Here is a 20847-nt window from a genome sequence, read left to right as displayed (position 1 = left end):
AATTTCTTTTTATACTTAAGATAGGAATTGTCATTTTATTAGAGTCACAATAAACCATTTTCCAATTATCAAAACTCAATTTAAGCATGTTTTTTCGGCTTTTTGAAAAAACTATTTAAGCCTGTTAAGCTTAAGAATTTCGAGAAATTAGGGCCAGAAGTGATACCCCTGCAACCAGAAGTGATACCCCTGCAACCAGACGTGATACCCTTACAACCAGAAATGATGCTTCATCAGGGGGAGTGGACATGGTATGAATTTAACAAAACATTGCCTGATTCAACTTTAGAATTAAGATAATTATGAATGGAAATATAAAAAAATATTTTTTTTTACTTTTACGAAAAGACTACAACGGTAGAGTTGGCGCCTATTTGGTAGAGAGTATATGTCAGGCCTAATGATACTAGTTACAGTATATATGAATTATAATTGAAATAAGAGTACATGCAATGGTTTCAATCTTTCAGTGTCCAGGGAACCCAAAGTGTACCACCATGCAACTGGAAGCGATACCCTTGCAACTGGACGTGATACCCCTTGCAACCAGAAGTGATACCCCTGCAACCGGACATGATACCCCTTTCAACCAGAAGTTATACCCCTGCATTCTAATGTTGATGAGACATCATATATTAAACATGACATTCTAATGTGTATGTGACATTCTTATATTAATGTGAAATTCAAATGTTGGTGTGACATTTATATATTGATGCGACAATCTAATGTGTATGTGACATTCTTAAGTTGATATTACATTCTTATGTTCTTGTGACAATCAAAAATTGAAATGACATTCTTAAGTCTGTGACATTCTTCAGGACATACTTATAGTAATTTGACATTCTATTGTTGATGTGAATTCAGTGTTCCCACAGTCAAGGAAAAAGTTGTTGTTTTCAAGGTCAGGGAAAAGTATGAAATTTTGAAATTGGTCAGTGAAACAGATTTGTTGGCGTAAGTCAGGGAATTTTATAATGAAGGGGCTTTGGTTGTACAACTACTCTCATTTAGTGATAAAAGGCTAAGGCAGTTTCTTCCATTTTTTATGATTGTTGTCATTATTAATATATACACACATTTTGTACCTTATTAACCAATAGCTTTATATTGCTGTATATGCTTGTGTAAAAGTACTTGTGGTATAATTGTGAGCAGTTTCTATGCATATACACTTAACTGCTAATATTAGAGCATTGTAATGTCATGTATGAGCTTCTTTTGTATGTTTATGATTCTCCTAATTCTTTCCTAAGTATTAGTATCAGTATTTAATAGCTTTTACTGAAATGCCTTTTAAGGAGAAATTCTATTATTTGTACAAATTTTGTGATGAATCAATCGAAAACAATTCATACAGAGAACAAAATTACAGTTAAGGGCAGGGGATTTGTTTTTCTTAATTTTATTGATTGTCTTGTATTATACTACCAGTAGATACAATTTTTTTTTAAAATACTAATTGAATCTATGTGATAATATTTAAGATAATACTTAGGATGAAGAGGGAGATTTAAAAAAAAAAGAATAAAATTGGAAGGAGGTAAGGGGTTGGCTATGGGGAAGGAAGGAGGCCAACATCTTAAGTACATTTCATGCTCATAAATGACCTGTATGTGTGCTTTTGAGCACATGAATTGGTCAGGGAAAATTGAATTTAGTTGTGGAAAAGTCAGAGAATTTTGTTTTGCCACCTCTGTGGGAACCCTGTTGATATTCTTTAAGTTTGTATTACCACCTTATATCAATGTGACATTCTAATAGTGATTTTACATTAAAGTAGTGGTGTGACAACCTTATATTGGTGTGATATTCTTATTTTGATGTGATAAAATGTTGTATTTGAGTCATTAAAGTTAAACCAGACAGACATGAGGCTTGACATTCATACTTTGTGAACCAACACTACGCAAATGAGCACAGGTTTCCAGAGTTAGTCTCTGGTTTTGCCTGGCTGGTCAGTAGAGCAGCTCAGGACTTTTGCAGCCAGTGTTTGCTTCGGTGCTATAGTGTGCTTGTTTTACCTTTCTTGACAGTGCACAGCTCAGAACTTTTGTAGCTTAACTTTTGTAGCTTGTTTTTTTTTCTACAGTGCTATAGTGTTCCTAATTATAATCTTAACATGTGTTTCTTTGTTGGCTGCATTTCATCTCTTAATAAACTTATCGTCTGGTATTGTATGTTATTTTTAGCTAAACACGTCATCATTTTAGAAAATAATTGATTATACATTTGTAATACAATAACAATGAATGTATGGACTTAGTTACATGTGCATGATATTAAATTATTCAGCAAATGAGACCCGACTTAACGATTTGAAACCTAATTGGAATATCTTTTATAGTTTTGTGTTGTATCAAACTGTATTGATTTTGTTTGTACCTATTAAATATTGAAACTATTTTTCGTTATGTTTTCAGTTTTTGGAATACCCAGTCAAGGTATTAACCTCATCACTGTTGCTGTAGAAACAGACTATATCATTCATTGACCTGTGTTTTCCCAGAATCCTTTTTCCTCAATAGTATAAAATCATGAAGTATAAAATAAGATCGTCATTTGTTTGTGCTATGGCCTTGTGCCCTCAATTTCTTGTGTTTTTGTCAATTCACAGCTGGGTAATTTGTAGCTTTGAAACAGATGTTAGAGGTTACCTTATACAAGTTAAGGTCATCTGCCATGAATACCCCATAAATGTGTAGGTATATGCCACAGGTCAAGGTTACCTCATACAAATGTAGGTCATCTGTCACTGTTTTTCATTTTAAACAGTTCATACAACAATAGAATGCATATTAATGCATTTATTTGCTCACTGATATATATGCAATACTGTCTTGTTGTATTTGTCAGACAAAATGTATGTTCTTCCTAGCGAAACGGCTTCTTACGTCTGCAAGAGGACACATTTGTAGTAAAACATGTACTGGATTTGATAGTGTATCTCATGCATACATGGGGATCAGATAAAGGAAACTGTTTGTATGTATGGAAAAAAGATACGTGCAATTTGTGAATATGACCGGTATGTACAACGTTATTTTCTGACTGAAAATTTTCTAAAGCTTGTAGAGAGAGGATCGTTGGTAATACTAGGTATAATTACTTCTTATCCTGAAATACATCTGGCATTCAAAATAAAATGTAATTGTGCCCAAGTAAATAACATAAAAGACACAGTTTTTCATTCAAAAGAGTTTTTTTTCACCTTCACACAAGTGTACAAGTGCAGCACACTGTATTTTTAAAAACTGGCTTAAACAACAATAAACAAGAGGAGCCAAGTCGACACTGCCAATAGTGGGGCAATAACTCTGCATTAAACCAAGCATAGTTCCTTTTCTGCGCATTGTCCAGTATAATTGATATGCAGCATGTTTTAGAAAAAATCTAAGACAATAAATTCTAAGACAGCATACAAGTGACTTATTCATGTAAAGACAATTATTAGTAATGGTGAGTTAGATTCATGACTTGATTGTGTCTCAGAAGTCCCATCCTGCTGGTGTTTCCACTGAATTAAAGGTACTGCATCCTAAGTTACTGGATCACACATAAGTACCTATTTCCCTGTATGCTTAAACAGCTGAAATACTGTCTTCCGCCAAGGATAAACTTCCTTTTCCAACATAAATCCCCTGTGCTCTTTATATGCGAGTGTGTTAGTAACTACGCGCTGCTTCGCCACAATATCCTTAGAATACAGAGACACATTGCTAATATGAACATTAGCAACCCCAGACCACTTTATTTAAAGTTAAATATAGCTTATTCATGAACACCATTGCAAAAACTGCTCTTGAAGACCTTTACAGAACATTTTGATTTTTTCTAAATATCTTAATGAATAAGAGTTATGGCATTTTAAAGTTAACAATTTCTGGCAGCTTTTATGAATTTTTGCCAATCCTATATAGCGATTCGCGAGTCGAGGAACTCGTTTTTCAAGAATTTTCACCATTTTTTTTCACAACTTTTGTTTAAACAAAGTTATATTCATGAAACTGGCAGTCTTGTGTGTTTTTTTTCTTTTCTTTCCTTTGATTCTACTTACATTGTTGTATTTATTTCTTAAGAAAAAGCTTTGTATAGAAAAATGAAAAAACAAACCCCAAAATAAAACATATTGTTTTACATTTTATTAGTGCGGTCAAATCGATAGTATAACTGAAAAAAACATATTTAAAATCAACAGGAATATCAAAATGAATTATTTCAATGATAGTTTATAACTTTACTTACATTAAAACAGAGTTCTTATACTTATATATCATTATCAATGCTATTCACATTTTATTGAAATAAAATAGCACTAAATCACAGAAAACCATAGGAACAATCCCCAACATTGGCAACTGGCGGCAAACGGCTTTCAAATGAATAGCCTCCTCCTTTCTGCTAACGTAAATACATCAACGTATTTATTTTTCTGCTGTTTCAGGCTGTTTACCACGAAACTTCATCTCCCTCATATTCAACATAATACTTGTTGTAAACTTCGTCCCAAAAATGATTTGTTTATTTTCTTTTTTTCTCGAAGTCGCATGCTTCTCTTACATGGTGTTTTATTGTTCTTTTCAGATTCCAAACCTTTCTTTTTTAGCCCTAAACAAAACAAATGTGATTCTTGCTCCTCAATATTTTCCAAATTTCCTTCAGTTTCATCCTCCTTAGTTTTTTGTTTCTTTAAAGAACCAGGACTTTTACCCTCAAGTTTAGATTTATTCCTCTGAGAAGTCTGTTTCCCTTTACTAGTGCAAAACTCATCCCGGTTATTTGCAAATTCGAGTCTACCCTTATTCTTATTCATCAATGAGTAATAATTTTCCTCTTCATCACTGTATGCATGTTCTATGTACACTTCTGGGTACTTCCTTTTCCTGAAGGTTTCAAAGCTAATGCTTCTATTAGGTCTGTCATTGTCAAAATTTGTACCAATCCCAGTGGAAACTCTTTTTGATAACACAAGACCACCACCCTTATGTACATCACTGTCTATTGAGGGGCCTTCTTTCTTCACTTCCAATCTTAGGGCAGGACTGTCAGAATCTCCTCTCGAATAATGTTTGTGTCCGGAGGTTGTGTTATACTCATCATCAGCTGGCTCTGTTTTGATGGTTACAGCTGGCTCTGTTTTAATGATTACAGCTGGCTCTTGTTCCATGATTACAGCTGGCTCTGCTTCCATGCTTACAGCTGGCTCTATTTTAATTATTACAGCTGGCTCTGTTTCCATGGTTACAGCTGGCTCTGTTTCTATGATTACAGCTGGCTCTGTTTTAATTATTACAGCTGGCTCTGTTTCCATGGTTACAGCTGGCTCTGTTTCCATGATTACAGCTGGCTCTGTTTTAATTATTACAGCTGGCTCTGTTTCCATGGTTACAGCTGGCTCTGTTTTAATTGTTAAAGCTGGCTCTGCTTCCATGGTTACAGCTGGCTTTGTGGCTGAAGCTGAAGAAAAGTACTGGTAAGAAAATGCTACACAATTATAGTATGATGGCAAAAAAGGAATGTCTGTAACAACCAACCTACATATAGATATTCTGATGACGTACAAGAAATTGAGGATTACTGTTTGTTTCATTGTAAGACCGCAATATATTTCACCCAGTGATCACCAAAAGCTGTATTTCATAAGTGGCGTAGCCTCTTCTTGAACACCTTTAGTAATGGCCAATGGTTTTGCATGACAATGACGCTGACACATGATTAGCTAAGATAATAGCTTAACGTTTTTTCTTAAAAATAAAAGATGTCACAGGGATGTGCTAATGCCCCTGATTTGGCCATGTTGAAGTAATAGCAAATTGAGCTCTGAGAGTGACCTTGACCTTTGAGGCTAGAGCCCCATGATTGCTGCCCAAGACGTACCTTCCCATGCTGCAAAATTCTGTGAGTGAGAAAATTACAGCTGAGACCTTGCAGTAACAGATGAACAGATGGGGGAAGAACAACAATGAACAAACACACTAACGGTACCTGAATTACAAGCAAGTTTTCCCTAAACATTTGATCTGTTTCTGTAAGAACAAAACATTTGTTTCTGTGCTGCTTCAGTGTTAACACAGGAGGGCAAGCTAGCCACACCAGGATGCACTCAATCTCAAGATTTGAAGAATAAATATAAACAAGAGCTGTCATCTGACAGCATGCTCGACTACGCCGCTTTGTCTTAGAAGTGAAAACCATGATATAATACTTGCCTGTCAAAAGCAATAAAAAATCAAATTAAAAAGTAAACAAGAACCTTGATGTGACAAAACCAGGTTTTTTAATGATTGGCTGAAGAGATTCAGTTTCAACTGCATTCTTCTATTTTTGTAACAGAGACCTTGATCATTGGGGCCCCAAACACAATCCCATGGAAGTCCTCCATAAACTCTTCCAACATATCAAGTTTGGTCACACAGTATGTCAACCATAAGTTATTTAGTACCAACTGGTAATCTATTTTAGTAACAGTGACCTTAAGGGGGGCAAAAGGCCATAAACTTGTCATATATACCAAGTTTGGTCACATTATGTCAACCATTACATAAGTTATTAAGTACTAATCATTTTTTTCAATTTTAGCAACAGTGACCTTGACCATAACTTTTGGGGCTCAAAACATCATCTCATGAAAGGTCTCTGGAAAAATCTTCATATATACTAAGTTAGGTCGCAATATGACGGCCCTTACTTAAGTTATTCAATACTAACCAGTTTTCTATAAACGCCTCAAACCCAATCCCATGAATGGTCTCCATAAACTCTTCCTATATACCAAGTCTGGTCACTATGTGTCAAACCTAGCTAAAATCATTCAATACATAAGGTGACTTTGACGCTGCTCTCCCATCAGCCTGCCCGAACAAGTCATTCTAATAAATAGTTTTCCCTTTGTGAAAACCTGGTTAAGAATATAAAAATGTGCCTGTCAAAGGAAAAAAAAAATGAAATAAAGAAGTCAATCAAGGGCCATATTTTTTTTATTGAGGGTTAAAATGGAGTTATGTTGCCTTATTGCAAGATGGTCGTCAATAATTCTGTGATGTATTAAGCCAATTTAATGAAGGGTATAGAAGTTGTTGTTTTTAAATCCCAACTTTTCATAAAACTTTAATCCGCCCTTAAACTTTAACATAAGTTTCTAAGTCAATCAGGGGCCATAACTTGTGTTAAGGATAATATGGAGTTATGTTACCTCATTGTGTGATGGTCCTGAACAACTGTATGAAGTATCAAGTCATTTGAATTCTGGCACTGGGGTGTGAAGTAAAGCTCTCCTTATTCTTCGAATAGTCAAGCTAAAAATTGATCAACTTACCAACACTACTGCAACTGATATCCAGGTCTTTTGACTGGATGAATATTTCACCCTTTTTTGTTGATGTACATTCTTCACCAGTCGCCAATTTCCCATCTTTCTTCCTGTTTAAAGTTTCTGGCTGAATGATATCCCAATGAGCTCCTGACACAACAGCGTTTGTTTCTGTTAAACACCCCTTTGGAACCTGAGGTTTTATTTCGTGGATTAGTTTACTTTCTGTGGATAATGATTTAGTACTAGGTTGGGTCCGTGGTATCTCTACATGTTTTTTGAAGACACTTGGGGCTGAATACACTTTACATCTATTGGCCCCATTGTAATCGTTCTTCCGGAAATGGTATGTGCATACACCCTGCCCTTCACTTGCTATGTCCTAAAAAGGAAAGGATTAACAATTATCCTTTACTGCTTAACTAAACCATAACCAGGCCCCAATTTCTTGAAACTTCTTAAGTCTCTTATTACAGGATTAAGCAAACCTCACTATTCTTGTTTTTCTATAATTTGCGTTATTTGAACTTCTTTAAGACTGTTTAGTCTTTAAATAAGAATTATCTTTATAACAATTAACCATTTTTCATTTATCAAAATCAAATTTTATTATGTATTTTGGCTTAATGAAATAAGTTATTTGAGCTTGTTAACCTTAAAAAGTTTCGAGAAATTTGGGCCAAGAAATGACAAAAAACATGGACAATAATCAGCAATGTTTTTGAACAACTGACGCTTTCTCACTTAAAAACTGTGGTGGTAAATCTACCAAACCTGTTGTATTCATAATTGAGTGCTAAGAAGAATGGCAGGTGGTTCTTCTTATTCTTTACTCTTATTTCAAAACATTTACCTAAGACAGTTCATAAATAAGTTAATAAAAGTATCTGCACTCTAACAGTACGGTTATAGGTAAAGAGTCCTGTTAGTGCAGTAATTAGTGCACTCACTTCTAACCTAAGCAACCACAGTTTGATTTCCGGCCTGGGCATATGTGAGTTTGGTGTTTGGTCACCAAGCCAGACATTAATGAGTTTCCTCTGAGTACTTTCGTTTCCCCCACAACACAAGGCAACATGAAGTGTGCAAAATTGTCAGATTTCATGTTTTATAAATTGTAATTCATTTCGATTTTAATCTGGCAATAATATTAGGTTTCAGAATTTTTTTGTCATATCATTTTAATTTTAATTTTTTCCAGTCCGTGGCATTATAAATGTAAAGAAAAATTTCTCTCGCTTCATTGAGATGAAACCAGGTTTAAAATATTGGCAATCAGAAATTATATCTATCCAAATAATTTCTCATATGCGTTAGGAAAAAGTAACAGCTAAAAGAAATTGGCCGGAAACTCTTATATTTTAAATTTTACAGACTGGCAGTTGAAAGCTTAAATAACCTCATTTACATGTACATAGTTTATACATTTCTAACATTTTTTTTGTCAAATCTATAATATTTTCACCCTTTGAAACTTTTTGGCAGCACCCTGACTACTAGTACAATAAATTTGGTTTTTCGTGTAAATATGTATCTAGCACCATTAGAAGTTTTATGGCGACTGCTTGCTTTTTCGACTTTTCTGCTGTTCAAACAAATGATCACACTACTCTAATGTGTTAATGCTGTTCTCTACTGAGCAAATGACAAAGATTTGTTTTTATCAAATAACAAATAGTAGCTGGTGAGCACACCTGATTCTCACTTTTTCTCCGGTTTTCCCCATGAGACAAGGGTCAAAGACAATAATCCAAGGTACCTGTTATAAATGTCTTGTGATCAATAATATGTTGTTATCACTCATTTCACAATCATTGTAAAATAAATAAATTTACAGCAAAATGACAAACATATGTGAAGGAGTTACTAACATTGTATTTGTTGCCGTACACAGCAACAATAGCATTGATCCAGGACTGGCGTTCATCGAGAGGCGTCGGGAAACGATGGATAACGAAGTTGGTCTCTCCTTTCATTGGTAGGCCACTACAGTCAGGAATACAGCATTCTATAGGCTTGAATAGGGAAAAATGGGAATTAAATTTTTTATTATCTTATAAATGCAAACAGTCTGATTCAATGTGCATGCAACACAAGCCAGGAGTATAAGAGATCAGAAACTTGCTGTAATTAAGTGAAAGCTACATTTGCGTATACAATGGTTGAAATTAACACAAGCTCTGCACTTGCTCATATTCTGAATTTTAGACAGCAGGGCTTGTTAAAAAATTTGATGCTAGGCAATAGTATAAGAATTCAGACTTGTTCATCTGAAAGTCTAATTTCAATGACTGGTAATATCTGTTTGGCGCAAGTTAACCATTTGACAGTATATATTTGACTGTGAACTCTTTTGATTTAGATATTTATAACTGCCAAATGCCTCATGGTGGCAATGCACGACACTGATTAAAAACAAGCCAAAAAACATACAAAATTACTGAGGGAAGTCCAATGCCTGTCTGTCTTTTTTATTTATTAAAAGAGGGTCAATCAGTCTATTCCTTTAAGCCAAATTATACCCCTTTCTTAAAGCTACGCTCTCAGATTGAACGTTTTGACAACTTATTTATTTTTTGTTTTGGAACAAGCCAATTCTTGTGAAAATCCATGGAAACCAGTTATAAAGGACTGCTGACAAAAAATAAGATCACAGATTTTTATATTTAAGTTAAAAAATTGATGATTTATGCTTTTTTCTTAAACCATGGAAACCAGTTATAAAGGACTGCTGACAAAAAATAAGATTGCAGATTTTTATATTTAAGTTCAAAAATTGATGATTTATGCTTTTTTCTTAAACCGTTAGCCATAAAACATTAATTTTTGAATGGAAATATGAAAATCTATAATCTGACATTTTGTCAGCAATCTTATATCATTCGGTTTGCAAATATTTAAGCAAAAAATTGCTCTTTCCAAGACAAAAAATAAAAAAGTTGTAAAAATGGTAAATCTGTGAGAGTGCAGCTTTAAACATGTGTGTGTTGTCTCTGGTGAAATTTGAAGAAATCATCTACATCTACAACTTACATACTGCCATGGACCTAAAACCAGCGGTTGAGCTGTGGTTTCTTGACCTTTTCTCTTTCTGTCTCGAAGTTGTACCAGGATCTGAAATTGTTTTTAAGTTACAAATGATTTTCACACAATAATCAAAACCAGATTGATGGGAATTGCTGTATACATATGTGCCGCATGTATTGTCTCTCTGAGTCTAACAACATGTATATCAAGTTCATTTGTGTATGTCTTGGAACTTTTAAGATATGGATGAGTTCAACTTATGGCCAAGGTACTCGTAGGTACTTTTGCACAACAAAATTAATAACACGAAGACTTTCACAAAACCCGGCTCTTTATTTAATAGATATGAACTCACTGACAGGCTAATAAAAATTACAGTTCCACAAATGTCAATGAATCATACAACTCCTTTTTTATTTACTTATTACACTTTAATATGTCCATTTTCTGTTCTTTTCTTTTTAGAGGGCCAAGATGGCACTATATTGCTCATCTGATTGGACAAAGGGCTCTAAAGTTATTGATCGCACAATATTCTGGACGCTGCCCATCAAAATGCTTGCCCTTATAAATACATTAAAGTGACACTCATATTCCAAATCAATACATACACATGTATAACAAACAGTGCTCCAGCTAGGCCTAAATAGCAGGGTGGGACACCCCGCTGCCCTTTTCAAGCACCCTGCTGCCCTTTACTACACCCTGCTGTGCCCTTTTGTTTGACAGAGTCAATTTTCAGAAATAAGTATGAAAATAATAAATATAAATAATTTTGACACTAAATTAAAGAAAACAGGTAAGGTATTCATAACCAACTATTAGGATTGAAAGTAATTACAACAAATACACAATAAGAATTCAACATTGGCCCTTGCAAGTGCCGATCAAGGCTCATTGAAAGTGCCCTTTTTAACCTAGCACCCTGCCCTTTTCAAATCCTGGCTGGAGCACTGACAAACATCCATTTTGAGTGATAACCCTTAACTAATTACTAAATAATGCATTCATGGAAAATATTAATTAATGATTAAAAGATTGTAACCGTGTATTGAATTGCAGAAAACGCAAAAATATGAAATGATTGGTGAATGCTTAAAAATTTTCTGTGGCCTGCTATAGTCTCATAAGGCAGAAATACCGTGTTTATGCTGGTTTCTTTCAAATTAAACTTGGTGTCCTTCACAAGAACTATTGTTTTCGACATTTATTCATCCTATTTGGAATATTAAAACAATCTTATTAATTGTGCAAAATCTTATTTGGGAATAAGAGTGCATCTTTAACTAATTTTGAATATCAGGCCAATGGTTTCTGAAGAGAAGCTTTTTAAAGATTTCCATATGATAGAGACATAGAGTGAAATCTAGCCCTGCCCCTGGCAGCCATGTTTTTTTATGAATCTCAATGAGTTGAAGGAATTTGATAAATGGTTGCCAAAGGAACATTTTTGAGAAATTATTTTGAAATAAGGTCTATGGTTTCTGACGAGAGTTTTCAAAATTTTCCATATAGACAAATAGTTTTGCTTTTTATGAATCAACATGGGTTGAAGAAATTTAACAGAAGGTCACCTTAGGATCATTTCTGTGAAATTATTTTAAAATCTGGCCAATGGTTTCTGAGAAGAAAATTTCGTTTCCGCTGTCAATGGTACCACTATTACTGTAGATATTTTGAAATGAACCAGCCAAGGTACATTCCTGTGATGTTTGGTTGAAATTGTCCCAGTGGTTTAGGAGGAAAAGTTGTTTGATTTAGGAAAATGTTGACAATGGGCAACGGACAACGCACCACTATCACAATAGCTTAAGCTAAGCACTTTGTGCTCAGGTGAGCTAAAAATACATACATGCGTATATATATATATTATACATGTTCTTTATACTCATAGTTTACATGTAAGTTACATGTACCAGGTTTCCATTAAGTCAGCAATAATAACGGCTATTATTTATGCACATAGAGCGACCTTTTTTAAATAAATGGAGATATATACAAAGTAACCTGTATCTACCTGTTTCACCAAGAGTCTGTCAAAACAAAAAAAGTCACAAGACTCTGCATGGTGGTGGCATTTAAATGGTCTCCTAACCTTTGGTACACAGGTGTTCAGCATTTTACACATACATTAATATTACACATACTTGAAGAAATAGCAATTAATTAATTAACTGTAATTTGTACCAGCCATAGCTGTCTGTGTTTTTTTTTCAGCCCAATTCGCAAATTCAGAAAATATACTTTTCACAGTATTGGACTCAAACTCACAATTTTGAAGTAAAACCACAAACACATAAATCCTTATAGGTTAAATTTCTACAGATACGGCATAGTTATTTAGAACATGTTTGAATTTGTTGTATTCTCTAATTCAATGATCTTAAAAGGGATTGCCTGCTGTTTGATATACATGCATGCTACATAATTATAATGAATTCACAATTTTGGGCATTTTGTCATTATTTTCACAATTATAAGGTCCCTGGCTACATTCACAAACAGTGGCGAAAAACACTGGCCGCTTAGCTGTAAGCATGATTTAACAAGAGCTGTCACAGTATGTTATAAGTGCCCCCAAATGAAACTATAACCCTTGAACAATGTATGTAAATGTACATAAAAAAGGGAAGAAAATAGAAATAAAATGTCAGTTATGTCTAACCCTAACCAATATGGCTGGTGCATTTGCAAGACCACAGTCATGGCTTTATGTCTAACCAATATGGCTGGTGCATTTGCAAGACCACAGTCATGGCTTTATGTCTAACCAATATGGCTGGTGCATTTGCAAGACCACAGTCATGGCTTTATGTCTAACCAATATGGCTGGTGCATTTGCAAGACCACAGTCATGGCTTTATGTCTAACCAATATGGCTGGTGCATTTGCAAGACCACAGTCATGGCTTTATGTCTAACCAATATGGCTGGTGCATTTGCAAGACCACAGTCATGGCTTTATGTCTAACCAATATGGCTGGTGCATTTGCAAGACCACAGTCATGGCTTTATGTCTAACCAATATGGCTTGCGCATTTGCAAGACCACAGTCATGGCTTTATGTCTAACCAATATGGCTTGTGCATTTGCAAGACCACAGTCATGGCTTTATGTCTAACCAATATGGCTGGTGCATTTGCAAGACCACAGTCATGGCTTTATGTCTAACCAATATGGCTTGTGCATTTGCAAGACCACAGTCATGGCTTTATGTCTAACCAATATGGCTGGTGCATTTGCAAGACCACAGTCATGGCTTTATGTCTAACCAATATGGCTGGTGCATTTGCAAGACCACAGTCATGGCTTTATGTCTAACACACATGGCTGGTGCATTTGCAAGACCACAGTCATGGCTTTATGTCTAACCAATATGGCTGGTGCATTTGCAAGACCACAGTCATGGCTTTATGTCTAACCAATATGGCTGGTGCATTTGCAAGACCACAGTCATGGCTTTATGTCTAACACACATGGCTGGTGCATTTGCAAGACCACAGTCATGGCTTTATGTCTAACCAATATGGCTGGTGCATTTGCAAGACCACAGTCATGGCTTTATGTCTAACCAATATGGCTGGTGCATTTGCAAGACCACAGTCATGGCTTTATGTCTAACCAATATGGCTGGTGCATTTGCAAGACCACAGTCATGGCTTTATGTCTAACCAATATGGCTGGTGCATTTGCAAGACCACAGTCATGGCTTTATGTCTAACCAATATGGCTGGTGCATTTGCAAGACCACAGTCATGGCTTTATGTCTAACCAATATGGCTGGTGCATTTGCAAGACCACAGTCATGGCTTTATGTCTAACCAATATGGCTGGTGCATTTGCAAGACCACAGTCATGGCTTTATGTCTAACCAATATGGCTTGTGCATTTGCAAGACCACAGTCATGGCTTTATGTCTAACCAATATGGCTTGTGCATTTGCAAGACCACAGTCATGGCTTTATGTCTAACCAATATGGCTGGTGCATTTGCAAGACCACAGTCATGGCTTTATGTCTAACACACATGGCTGGTGCATTTGCAAGACCACAGTCATGGCTTTATGTCTAACACACATGGCTGGTGCATTTGCAAGACCACAGTCATGGCTTTATGTCTAACACACATGGCTGGTGCATTTGCAAGACCACAGTCATGGCTTTATGTCTAACACACATGGCTGGTGCATTTGCAAGACCACAGTCATGGCTTTATGTCTAACACACATGGCTGGTGCATTTGCAAGACCACAGTCATGGCTTTATGTCTAACACACATGGCTGGTGCATTTGCAAGACCACAGTCATGGCTTTATGTCTAACCAATATGGCTGGTGCATTTGCAAGACCACAGTCATGGCTTTATGTCTAACCAATATGACTGGTGCATTTGCAAGACCACAGTCATGGCTTTATGTCTAACCAATATGGCTGGTGCATTTGCAAGACCACAGTCATGGCTTTATGTCTAACCAATATGGCTGGTGCATTTGCAAGACCACAGTCATGGCTTTATGTCTAACCAATATGGCTGGTGCATTTGCAAGACCACAGTCATGGCTTTATGTCTAACCAATATGGCTGGTGCATTTGCAAGACCACAGTCATGGCTTTATGTCTAACCAATATGGCTGGTGCATTTGCAAGACCACAGTCATGGCTTTATGTCTAACCAATATGGCTGGTGCATTTGCAAGACCACAGTCATGGCTTTATGTCTAACCAATATGGCTTGTGCATTTGCAAGACCACAGTCATGGCTTTATGTCTAACCAATATGGCTGGTGCATTTGCAAGACCACAGTCATGGCTTTATGTCTAACCAATATGGCTGGTGCATTTGCAAGACCACAGTCATGGCTTTATGTCTAACCAATATGGCTTGTGCATTTGCAAGACCACAGTCATGGCTTTATGTCTAACCAATATGGCTGGTGCATTTGCAAGACCACAGTCATGGCTTTATGTCTAACCAATATGGCTGGTGCATTTGCAAGACCACAGTCATGGCTTTATGTCTAACCAATATGGCTGGTGCATTTGCAAGACCACAGTCATGGCTTTATGTCTAACCAATATGGCTGGTGCATTTGCAAGACCACAGTCATGGCTTTATGTCTAACCAATATGGCTGGTGCATTTGCAAGACCACAGTCATGGCTTTATGTCTAACCAATATGGCTTGTGCATTTGCAAGACCACAGTCATGGCTTTATGTCTAACCAATATGGCTGGTGCATTTGCAAGACCACAGTCATGGCTTTATGTCTAACCAATATGGCTTGCGCATTTGCAAGACCACAGTCATGGCTTTATGTCTAACCAATATGGCTTGTGCATTTGCAAGACCACAGTCATGGCTTTATGTCTAACCAATATGGCTTGCGCATTTGCAAGACCACAGTCATGGCTTTATGTCTAACCAATATGGCTGGTGCATTTGCAAGACCACAGTCATGGCTTTATGTCTAACCAATATGGCTTGTGCATTTGCAAGACCACAGTCATGGCTTTATGTCTAACCAATATGGCTTGCGCATTTGCAAGACCACAGTCATGGCTTTATGTCTAACCAATATGGCTTGTGCATTTGCAAGACCACAGTCATGGCTTTATGTCTAACCAATATGGCTGGTGCATTTGCAAGACCACAGTCATGGCTTTATGTCTAACCAATATGGCTTGTGCATTTGCAAGACCACAGTCATGGCTTTATGTCTAACCAATATGGCTTGCGCATTTGCAAGACCACAGTCATGGCTTTATGTCTAACCAATATGGCTTGTGCATTTGCAAGACCACAGTCATGGCTTTATGTCTAACCAATATGGCTGGTGCATTTGCAAGACCACAGTCATGGCTTTATGTCTAACCAATATGGCTTGTGCATTTGCAAGACCACAGTCATGGCTTTATGTCTAACCAATATGGCTTGCGCATTTGCAAGACCACAGTCATGGCTTTATGTCTAACCAATATGGCTTGTGCATTTGCAAGACCACAGTCATGGCTTTATGTCTAACCAATATGGCTTGCGCATTTGCAAGACCACAGTCATGGCTTTATGTCTAACCAATATGGCTTGCGCATTTGCAAGACCACAGTCATGGCTTTATGTCTAACCAATATGGCTGGTGCATTTGCAAGACCACAGTCATGGCATTATGTCTAACCAATATGGCTGGTGCATTTGCAAGACCACAGTCATGGCTTTATGTCTAACCAATATGGCTTGTGCATTTGCAAGACCACAGTCATGGCTTTATGTCTAACCAATATGGCTGGTGCATTTGCAAGACCACAGTCATGGCTTTATGTCTAACCAATATGGCTGGTGCATTTGCAAGACCACAGTCATGGCTTTATGTCTAACCAATATGGCTGGTGCATTTGCAAGACCACAGTCATGGCTTTATGTCTAACCAATATGGCTGGTGCATTTGCAAGACCACAGTCATGGCTTTATGTCTAACCAATATGGCTGGTGCATTTGCAAGACCACAGTCATGGCTTTATGTCTAACCAATATGGCTTGTGCATTTGCAAGACCACAGTCATGGCTTTATGTCTAACCAATATGGCTGGTGCATTTGCAAGACCACAGTCATGGCTTTATGTCTAACCAATATGGCTGGTGCATTTGCAAGACCACAGTCATGGCTTTATGTCTAACCAATATGGCTGGTGCATTTGCAAGACCACAGTCATGGCTTTATGTCTAACCAATATGGCTTGCGCATTTGCAAGACCACAGTCATGGCTTTATGTCTAACCAATATGGCTTGCGCATTTGCAAGACCACATAGCATTATGTCTAACCAATATGGCTTGCGCATTTGCAAGACCACAGTCATGGCTTTATGTCTAACCAATATGGCTTGTGCATTTGCAAGACCACAGTCATGGCTTTATGTCTAACCAATATGGCTGGTGCATTTGCAAGACCACAGTCATGGCTTTATGTCTAACCAATATGGCTGGTGCATTTGCAAGACCACAGTCATGGCTTTATGTCTAACCAATATGGCTGGTGCATTTGCAAGACCACAGTCATGGCTTTATGTCTAACCAATATGGCTGGTGCATTTGCAAGACCACAGTCATGGCTTTATGTCTAACCAATATGGCTGGTGCATTTGCAAGACCACAGTCATGGCTTTATGTCTAACCAATATGGCTTGTGCATTTGCAAGACCACAGTCATGGCTTTATGTCTAACCAATATGGCTGGTGCATTTGCAAGACCACAGTCATGGCTTTATGTCTAACCAATATGGCTTGTGCATTTGCAAGACCACAGTCATGGCTTTATGTCTAACCAATATGGCTGGTGCATTTGCAAGACCACAGTCATGGCTTTATGTCTAACCAATATGGCTTGCGCATTTGCAAGACCACAGTCATGGCTTTATGTCTAACCAATATGGCTTGCGCATTTGCAAGACCACAGTCATGGCTTTATGTCTAACCAATATGGCTGGTGCATTTGCAAGACCACATAGCATTATAATCACTGATGATGTCTAACACACATGGCTGGCGCATTTGCAAGACCACATGACATTATGTATAACACACATGGCTGGTGCATTTGCAAAACCACATGGCATTATGTCTAACCAACATGGCAGGCACATTTGCAAAACAAATGGCATTTTGTCTAACCAACCTGGCTGGTGCATTTCATTTTGCAAGACAACATGGTATTATGTCTAACCAATATGGCTGATGCATTTGCAAGACTACATGGCATTACATGTATGTCTAACCAAAATGGCTGGTGTATACTGAAAACTACAGTTATAGAATGATGTCTAACCAACATGGTTGGTGCATTTGCAACACCACATGACATTATGTTTAACACACATGGCTGGCACATTTGCAAGACCACATTGCATTATGTATAACACACATGGCTGGTGCATTTGCAAGACCACATGGCTTTATGTCTAACCAACATGGTCGGCACATTTGCAAAGCAAATGGCATTTTGTCTAACCAACATGACTGATGCATTTGCAAGACTACATGGCATTATGTCTAACCAAAGTGGCTGGTGTATACGTAAGACTACAGTTATGGCATGATGTCTAACCAACATGGCTGGTGCATTTGCTATACTATATGGCATTTTGTTTAACCAATATGTCTGGTGGCCTTGCAGGACCACATGACATTATGTCTAACCAAAATAGCTGGTGCAATTCCAAGACCCCGTTGCATTATTTCTAATCAATATGGCTGGTGCATTTGCAATATTTCACAACCTACACTGTTATGACCTTATATGCAGCATTCCATAGTATTCAAACTCTAAGTGTGGCCTTGACTTAGCAGTGGGACACAGGTCTTGCACATGACACGGCGTCTTGGTTTGTCAAACACATATGGTAAATTATTTTAAAATCAGTCCATACATAAAAAAAACTTCAACCCGGAAACAACCACCTATACCCTACATGTATGTCTCATTTGCTACATTTTCCATGGTATTCAAACATAAGCTGGACTAAATATGACCTGAGAGGTAGGGACATGGGTCTTGCGTGCGACATGTCGTCTTGGTGTGTCAAATACATGTGGTAAGTTATTTTTAAATCTGTCAATACATGAGAAAGTTTCTGACCATACAGTATACAACCACCTATACTCTACGTCCTTATATTCAACATTCCATGGTATTCAACACTAGTGTAACCTTAAACTTAGAGGTAGGAACATAGGTCTTGTAAGCAACACATCGTCTTTATATGCCAAACACATAGGCCAAGTTATTTTAAAATCTGTCCATAAAAGAGCAAGTACCAACCCGGTAATACAACAGAAATTGCAAGTTTTAAACATCAGTAGGAGTAAATAAATAAAAAAAAATGTTAATAACATTTTAAATCATGGTCCGTAAGTTTCTCAAGATGGCCCCTAATGTCCCTAAATATGGTCCGTTATGTCCAAAAAATCTGGTCCGCTATGCACCAGTCAATTGTAACCACGCCCCCCCCCCAGGTCCGGGGAATAGCGGGGACTTTGACTTTAGGTCCAACCAACCCTGGCTAAAATCCCCGCCTTGCGGAGATGAACAGCTAGATGGTAAAATCCCTGCCAAAATGCCCCTGCACCCCAGGGACTCTAGGTAAGGCCCATTCCCCGATAAATTTAAAGCGAAGACAAAACAACCGTATTCACCCGGCACTGCATGGCCATCTAAAAGGTAAAAACACGGCCCAATTCTCCGGCTATCCCCGGTATACCCCCGGACCTGGGGGGGCGTAGTTACAATTGACTGGTGCATTATGCACTGGACACACAGACGGTGCAATTTTAATATGTCCACCTTCGATGGCATAAAAACATGATTCACGCAATCTGAGATTGCATTGGTCTCAGACCTACTGATGTGATATTACCCTCTGTATTTCTCTCTTCCTTATAACAGGTCTGTTAACCTCTGGGACTTCTGGTTCAATATTTGACAGTCTTGCAGCACTCCCAAACAATGTCGGTAACGCATCGTCTAGTAGACATGCTTTGCAAGGCAGTCCTAGGCGCCACTTTGTTCTTGTGGTAATCGTGAAACATTCGAATTCAAAATGTTGTGAACATACTAATTGTGCATTCGCAGAACGTTCTTTAGATGGTCCCTTCCATTCGCCACTTCTCGTCGTTTGGATGGATTTAATCCATTTTTTTCGCATATTATCCAGCTTTGGAAAAGTATGCAGGCTAACACTGTCATTTTTCTTGTTAGTGCATCCTCCGACGCAGCAACAACTTCCACCCATCGCTTTAATACTGTCGTAATGATGTTTAATGAGAAAAGATGCTACTTTGTGGATGTAAACATTGAAGTACTCGAAGTGACGTCATGGATGCCGAGGTGTTCCGATGTCACATTCAGAACTCCTCGCGGTCATTTTCAGTCGAAAACATAAAATGGCCGAGGAGTTCCGAATGCCGATTTTGATCCGAAGCCGTAGTGCTAAAACCCGGTTTCAAGTACCCGCCATCGTTCTGTACCCCAATGTGTACACACCGGTCTCAAAAATAGTCAGTAAGACCGGTGTGTACACAATGCCTGTACCCGGTATTACTTTTCGCTAGCGGATTATGTTGATACCGTACTGAGTGATACCGGGATACAATCAGGAGATAAAGCCGGTAGCACATGCGTCTGGTATTTTTATTTACTATTCATGTAACTTTCGCTGGTTTTGTTGGTATATTTTATGACTTATTTTTTCGTGTGTTCCTGGATTGTTTAATTTGCTATAGGGATAAATGTTTAACTCCTTTGCGAGGTGCGAAGTAATACAAACAACCAATATAAAGTGTTTCATATTTTATGTATCGATTTTGAAATGAGACGAAAGGAGAATGACAAAAACCAAACAAACAAAAAATAACATTTGTGAATATTGTCTATATTTATATGGCAGTGTGATATGCATTTTCAAGCAATGCTTCAAACATACATGCTGTTTAATATAAGTTCATAAACATATAATGAAAA

The 20847-nt window shown here is 37.4% G+C and overlaps 1 protein-coding gene across 2 annotated transcripts; it reads right to left on the bottom strand.

Moving 5' to 3' along the window:
• Positions 1–4161: 4161 nt before the first annotated feature.
• LOC128237142 (uncharacterized) lies at positions 4162–20236 on the bottom strand. Of its 2 annotated transcripts, XM_052952415.1 has the most exons (6): positions 19745–20236; positions 10346–10426; positions 9184–9327; positions 9018–9071; positions 7319–7694; positions 4162–5460 (listed from the first exon to the last, which is right to left on the bottom strand). In XM_052952415.1, exons 1-6 carry the CDS (start codon positions 20117–20119, stop codon positions 4481–4483), a joined length of 2010 nt encoding a protein of 669 aa, XP_052808375.1. In that variant the 5' UTR covers positions 20120–20236; the 3' UTR covers positions 4162–4480. The 2 variants fall into 2 exon arrangements, with proteins under 2 accessions (XP_052808375.1, XP_052808378.1); XM_052952418.1 differs by lacking the exon at positions 9018–9071.
• Between the last annotated feature and the right edge of the window lie 611 nt (positions 20237–20847).

Source organism: Mya arenaria, chromosome 1, assembly GCF_026914265.1.
Source record: "Mya arenaria isolate MELC-2E11 chromosome 1, ASM2691426v1".
Lineage (NCBI taxonomy): Eukaryota > Metazoa > Mollusca > Bivalvia > Myida > Myidae > Mya > Mya arenaria.
Note: the sequence above shows the minus strand (reverse complement) of the source record. Positions and strands in the feature narration are given on the sequence as shown.